This window comes from Festucalex cinctus, chromosome 21 (genome assembly GCF_051991245.1).
Source record: "Festucalex cinctus isolate MCC-2025b chromosome 21, RoL_Fcin_1.0, whole genome shotgun sequence".
Taxonomy (NCBI): Eukaryota; Metazoa; Chordata; class Actinopteri; order Syngnathiformes; family Syngnathidae; genus Festucalex; species Festucalex cinctus.
In genome coordinates this window covers 9,002,330-9,009,693 of record NC_135431.1, presented here as the reverse complement: position 1 = coordinate 9,009,693, position 7,364 = coordinate 9,002,330, and the positions used below count along the sequence as shown (strand labels likewise).

The 7,364-nt window shown below is 44.7% G+C and overlaps 1 protein-coding gene across 5 annotated transcripts in view; it reads left to right on the top strand.

The window, feature by feature from the left end:
• Nucleotides 1-7,364, top strand: part of stxbp5a (syntaxin binding protein 5a (tomosyn)) — a 73,709-nt gene continuing 66,345 nt past the window's right edge. For 4 of the 5 annotated variants that reach the window (XM_077510501.1, XM_077510500.1, XM_077510503.1 and 1 more), the window contains exons 1-3: nucleotides 2-390; nucleotides 485-651; nucleotides 4,115-4,212. In XM_077510501.1, the coding sequence (XP_077366627.1) occupies nucleotides 493-651; nucleotides 4,115-4,212 (257 nt within the window). In that variant the 5' untranslated portion in view covers nucleotides 2-390; nucleotides 485-492. Of the gene's footprint in view, nucleotides 391-484; nucleotides 652-4,114; nucleotides 4,213-7,364 lie in introns of all 5 variants that reach the window. The other variant, XR_013281176.1, reaches the window with a different exon arrangement.

Below are 7,364 nucleotides of genomic sequence, written 5' to 3'. Positions count from 1 at the left end.
GGTGGAGGCACAGGCAAGGTGGCGGGATCCTGCGTCCAAGTGACGCACATGCGCAGTGAAGAGAGAGCGGGAGAGAGAGAGAGAAGGGGAAGGGGCAAGCGGAGGAGGACGCGCCGAGCCACGGAGAGACGCAGTGGGGCCACAGTCCGAGCACATCGCCGCACCGACCGACGCATCAGCATCTGCAGCTTCTTCCCTTTTCCCTCCTCCCCGTCCTTTTCTCTCTTTATTTCCTCTTTTTTTTTTTCCTCCCCCTCACTGAACCGCTGAGAACACTGTGTGGCTCGAGCCTTGCAGCATGGAGAGCTCGCAGGAAAACACGCACTAAAACGTGAGCTTTACCGGGTGGAGAGAGAGGAAGAGCGAGCGAGAGAGCGACGACGTGCGCATGTAAGTGGCCATTCGCCATCCACACGCCCCCCCCCCCCCTCCCGCCTCCTTCCACTTCCACTCATGCCCAACGTGTGCTTCCTTCCTTCCGCAGTGACAAAAATGAAGAAGTTCAACATCAGGAAGGTGTTGGACGGCTTGAAAGAGGTGTCCTCGTCCTCCTCCACCCCCTGCTCCTCCAACCCGGTGGTCCAAGTGGGTCCGCAGGAGAACCATCTGGTCCAGGAGCACCTCCAGTCCGAGCATTTCCAGCTTTGTAAGGTAAAAAGGAGAATGTGGGGTTGGATGTCATCACCATGCAACGATCACCTGCTGGGTGAATGTTGTTAGCATAGAGCACAAGTGGAGGTATTGAGGGGTTACATTTCAGTTTATAAGAATTATTTGTTAACAACAGTTGCTTTGAGGTTTGGTGTGTGTGTGTGTGTGTGTGTGTGTTTTTTAAGGATTTCACAAGAGGAAGGGAGGGTGGCGTCAAAACCACTTGGCCTATGTGCCTTAGATTTCCCACCCATCTGACAGGAAATTAAATGCGATTTAAGTTCCCATTGAGGTTCCGCCCCCTTGGCTGCTGCTCATTTACATAAAAACACTCCATCAGGGCTTCTATGTTGTTGTTTTTTTGCGTCCGGCGTGCACACGTTTTCGGCGTGAACTGTCATATCAGAGGGGATAGGCCACGCTGATCCCCTCTTGCATAATCAGCTTGCTTTGGATTAGCAGAATGGTGGGGAATGGGATATCACTGGAACAGTGTGTATGTGTGTACATTGTCCCGTCTTTCTCCATTCTCTCCCCTCCGCACTTTACCCCAACGTCATTGATTCATTTTGATGATGGTGCCTTGAAGTGAGTTGTGTTAGTGGAATTAGCAGAAAGAAAGGTTTGCCCTCCCATTCCCTAGCTCCAGCATTCACAAAAACAGCATGTGGATGGGGTTAATAATGCAGCATGCGCCCCGCGTGCTCTGTGGTTGCTTCGTCTCTGTGTCCTGTGGTGTGAAGTCAGGAGGTACGCTTGTTTAATTTTTACACTATGCTTAATGTGTCCAAAGTGGTGACGAATTAACGTGGAGTCAGTGTTAGACTCCACAGTCTCCACTTTGCTGCAGAGGCATGTTTTCTTGCTCCCCTTTAACAACTCATCTACTATCGTGTGTACGCTGACATTCATCAACTGGATTTCATCAAGTATGTTTTGCAACCATTTTGGATAGATTAGACCTTCTTCCGCATCTGACAGACATGGCTCCACAGCCACATAGTCAATATTTTTTTTTTATATCTATGAAATAGTTCAACTGAGAATATACAGTATAGTGCAGTCCGTGTCTTCTGGTAGTTACTGTTAGTATAGCGAGCATAAAGGATAAACGGAGCGTTGAAAGTTTCCTCAGAACTTTTCATCACTCTTGAACATAGTACGAAATTCGAATATGTATCATACAAGATGAGTATGTTTTAATCTTGAGGAAAGGATGGCACAAGGATGTTTAACTGATGTTTAACTCGGGCCATGCGCTGATTCCGCTTTGCTTATGGAGCATTTAATAATTAATTTAAATAATTTCTATTTTACTATCAAAAGCCTTTAGTCAGTGTTGTTTTTTGTTTTATAGTATTTTTTTGGTGTCACAAAAGCAAACCATAATAATTGTGTCATAGTCACTGTTCTGCATAACATGCTCCTTTCCAGAAAAAGCATGTATTGTCTTTTTGGTTAGAAATGGATGTTTTTGGTGAAACTAACCCATGTTCTACAGCTCATTACTAAAGAACAGACAAATACAGAAGCAATCTTTTCCTGCGCGTCTTAAAGATCAGTCAAAATGCTCTGTAATGTTTGGCAACTCTGCTTTGAAAATGGCTGACAGCGAACAAGTTAATTTTGTCTTCAATATTCCCGCATCATTTTCCTCCATTTTTGCTAGTTAGTGTGTCAGTCCTTTATACTCTCCACTGTGTGACACGGGCCCATTTTCTCATGGCCCTGATTCTCCTTTTCAATGAAGTTCATCCACACGCTCATACGTAATACACGTGACCATCATTCTCCTCCATCGTTATTTTCTAGCGCGTCTCGGTCCGACAGATACATTGTAATTGCCGTTTCATGCAATGCGATTTTGACATGGTAGTCTTTTATTGAAGCATTTTTTTGCCATCAGGCTGCATTATGCGTGTATATACAGTAAATGGAAGGGTGGATGTTACGTTGTGTGTTTGTCAATGAAGCAGTCAGATGGTCACATGTATGTGAATGGGCCAATGGACGTTTACAATGTGCACACGTAAATGGGTAGCTGGATATTTGTTATGTGAATGGACAGATTCTGTTTTTCTCATTCTGTATTTCCATGCCACTCTAAGCCACAACAGTACACATTATTGTTCAATGAGTACTTCTCCACCAATGTGAATCACAACACTTTTCATTCACATGTGCAAGTAGGTGTACCTAATGTGGTGGCCGGGGTGCACAATTCACAACACCACGCCTCGTTTGCAAGGACGGCAGGTGTCTGTGCTGCACTGGGCTTCTCTTATGTAACATCCTTTACCGTCTGCCACTGAGCAAACAAACACAGCCCTCTGCCAGATGACTGATGTCATAAAGACACAGTTGCACACCTACGGAGCAGCCGAGTGGGGTAAAACAAAACAAAACAAAAAAAAACAGGTAAAATCTCTGCATTTTTGCAGATTTCCTGTATCTTCAGTCTTAATCACGACTTCATGTGGGAGGCGGTGACTGAGAGAAAAACAAGATAAAAAAAAAATGAGAGGAGCGATAGTGGAGGATTCTCAAAATAGGACCGTGATTATAAAAGCATCCTAAATAGCAAGCCAAATATCAGTGTGACAAAAAGTACATTGGCTGTGTTTGGAGTCATTCACTCATTCCGTACTCCCTAATCACTAATTAAGGAATTGAATAGACAGTGAACACCCATTTATCGCAGGAATATTTTAAACATATTAAAACTCTTGGAAAGTATTGCTCAGCGCCTGTCCTCACTCTCTGGGAGGCGATGAAATAGAATCACTTTGATAAAAATAAAATGCTCACATACTTCTCTAAATAAGATGTCAAGCATGCTTGCTTCAAAATATTCCTAACTGCCCGTTGACGTTTAAACTGACACATCAAACAAAAAGATAATTGAATATTATTTACTGTGATTGGTTGTCCAGGGTGTACCCCGCCTACTGCCCAAAGCCAGCTGAGATAGACTCCAGCACCCAACGCGGCCCTTGTGGTCAAGAAAATGGATGGATGGAATATTATTTATTTTAACACCAAAATGTTCAACCAAACCAATTGTTTCATCTCACGAAAGTACACTAGCTTAATGCTAACACGTTATGCAAACCTTCATACATGGGGGCTAACGGACATTCGCATAGATTTTATGGTAATTATAAACATTTTAACAACTGCTTCTTTTACACACTCAACAGCAACACATACAAACAGAGAACACAGGCATATATTGTTTCGTACCTATTTCCACTACAAGTTTGAACACCACTACAAAACTCAAACTCACTAGATCGGGCACTCTATCATGGTAAGGGAGTGATTCCGAACACAGCCTTTGACTTTTCCCACTTCCACATCCATCTGCTGTGTTTGTTTACCCCGACCAGGTGCACGATATCATTTCCCCAAAGTAACACCGCAGCTGTCAAATGCTAATTGAAACTCTCCCGTCTCTATGCAGACCGTCCGTCATGGCTTCCCGTACCAGCCGTCATCCATGGCGTTCGACCCCGTGCAGAAGATCCTGGCCATCGGCACTCAGAGCGGAGCGCTCAGATTGTATCCTTTCGAAGGGGCAGTTGTCCTACTGTGAGGCTTGTGGCTTAATATCTGGGGTTCCGGCATCCTCCTGGAAACTGGCGGCGGGTAAGTGAACGTCCGCAGTGCAGTTTTGGCTGATTGATGTTTACTAGGTATGTGCATTTCTACAATTTGATACGTATGTCGATACATGAGGTGATTGGTTGGTTTTGGGCCTTTTGTGTAGAAAAGTATGTGTTGATACCCGAGTACGCACAAGTTATCGAAAGTCACGTGTGAGTAGAACGCAGTGGCAAACAGCGACAACAGCTTGCAAACAAACGCCACCGCGGGGAGTCGCACGGCTTCAGAGGACGCCGGCGAGCTCGCCGCTGTCAGGCTGCTTTTACAGGTCCTCCGTGTGTTCCCTTGCCTGTCCAACAACCCGCGCCAGCTCATTAGCGTGACCGAGAGCTGAAGGCTTGGCCGTTCCCTCGCAGCCGCTCGCTGGCAGCCGCCCCGCCTCGACTCGACTCGCTCACCTGCGATGTGAAGGTTAGGAAATAAACCCGCGGGCAAGAATGAGAGCGACGCTTGGACTGCTGAAAAGACAGTCAAGTTAAGTTTATTTATAGCGCCCTTAATCACAAAAGTATCGCAGAGGGCTTCAGTGGCTCACGGTTCAGAAAAAGAGGGGAGAAGCGGCAGTAAAACAGGCAAAAATACAAATCTCAGGAGGTTAGCCAGGGGCAAGAGATGCAATAGCATAAAACTAAGTCTTGGATCAAGATTTTAACATGTCTAAAGGGGTATTCTCTCTTATGTAAACATTGGCGGAATTTCCCTTATGATGAGGATGCTTAGTTGAATATAATATTTTTTTTTTTAGTAATGTGTAATCAGTTAATTGTGTTCAGACTCGACCACATCCCCATTTATGAGGGTGTGCACACTTGTGCAATTGACTGATTATAGATCATATTAATAGTGAAAAAGGTTTTGAAATGATTCATTGTTTTTTCTGTCACAAAAACCTGACATAGCAACTAGGGTGTGTAGACTTTCTATATCCTCTAAGTGACAGTGATGCTTTGTGTGCACGTGAATGGAAATACCAAAGTGTACGTCACGATTACTAAGGTTTTAGACCATCTTAATGAAGCTTATTGGGGATTACTGCACGACAGGCTGACCGGGAAAAACTAAACAGGAAGTGAGCGGGACGCTCCTCCGCGCTGTCAGTCTCTCCCCGCCAGGCTGAAAACCGGTCGCTTTGAAATGGAACCAAGGGACGTATCAAGACTTTGACTGATCGCTGGCTCAGACAAAAGTCTTATCGGAGTCAAGGTCAATTGGGAGTCGTGCGTCTCTTCTTTGTCTGCTCATCCGATAGCAGCGATAGCAGCGCAGTGCGCACAAATGGAGCCGTAATGGAGACTTCATGATGCGTTTGGAGCAGTTTTTTTTTCTTTTTTTTGGGGGGGGCTATCAGATTTTAGCCTCTGTGTTGCTATCCCACTGTAATCTGCCAAACGGCTTCAGAATTAGTTGTGTGATACAACTATTATTATATTAGTACTGGAGCTATTTCTATGCATTATGTGCATTTCATGCATCGCACGTGGTTGTTTTAAATGCCCAATGTGTAATTCTCTTATTTTTCCACATAGATTATTTTTATAATTGCCACATGATAAAGGTAATGAGTGGTGGATTAATCGGAATACATGCCCACATGAAGGTCCAGGTACCAATTGCACTGGGTTGGAGCTCATCAATTTGGATGTTCTACTTGAAAGTTTGGCAGAGTTTAGCCGGTGACAAACTGACTGGTTCACACATTCGTCCAAGGGGTCTTTTTTTTTTGTGTGTGTGTGTGTTGTGCTGTAATTGTGTACGCGCCTGTGTGTAGTTGTACGGACTGTCAGGACATTTGGCGGCGCCCCCCCTCCACCCTCCTGCACAGAATTACAGGAAGTGGCAGATCAAGGGCCTCGGGCTGGCACCGTGGTACAAGCACTGAGAATTACAGCAGGAACGGGAGTGTGTACGTGTGTCGGCGTCCGTGTACGTGTGTGTATTCTCGGAAGTGACGGTCTGATCCCCTCCGGAGCCGTTAAAGCCCATCACTCCTCCTGTGATCCCGTCCCAGAAGTGTCCCGTGTTTGATGGCCGGCGCTCCTGAAAGAGAGGACATTGTCCCGTAGGTGAAGGAGGGAGAGGACGGCGATCCCTCCCTGGCTTGACCAATAGAATTGCTATTGATCTGCGTGCGGCAGCGCTCTCAGACACTTACGGCTGCTCGCGATTCACAATTGTTTTCATATAACGTGTTGCATTTTCATTCGGAAGTGCTGTCGTGCGGCTGAAATATTTTATATTCGGATTGACTCGTTCAATTTGTCACTGATGCCCGTGAAAGATTGCTTTTCTAAAACAGCCATAAAGTATGTGCTACATTGCGCAACTATCCATCCGTTAAAGTGAAGATTGAAACGTAATGGGGGGGTCACTTAAACCTTATGAATGGATAGACAGAGGTTTACGTTTTGTGTATGTGACTGGATAGACCGATTTTTTTTTTTTAAATTGATGTTTGTGTAAGTGCAAACAAATGAGTAAACTTTGTGTGAATTGAAAGGACGGGGATTTTTTTTTTTACATTGGTCGTATGTTAGTAAATGAATAAACATATTTTGTGTGTGAATGTGAATGGACAGACATTTCGAAAAAAAAATGCAATTTTTTTCTCCCTCAATATTGCGATTGCAATTTAGTATATTTGTTCAAGGTCAACTTCCAATAGATTTTATTTTTTTTGCTTTTTCAATCATGTATTCCATCCATCCATCCATCCATCCATCCACAACCTCGCGGGGGGTGCTGGAGCCTATCTCAGCTGGCTCTGAGACCTCCTTTCTAGTTTGTCAGTACGGCACTGATATTAGTTGTTTTCGCGGAGGATAACAAACATAATGTTCTGCAATGTCTGTGTTCAATCCATTGCTTCAGCGGTTATAGCACAGCAACATAGATGCTACTTTGCATTAATCTAGTGGACTGAAAAACAAGCAGAGAAGGCATTGTTGGCCATGACCGCCCACCACTGAGCAGAATGCTCGTGTATGTGTGTGTTTTAGCAGCGACTTCATCAAAGCATCTTTCATGCTTTTGCCAAGCGCGACCTCTGT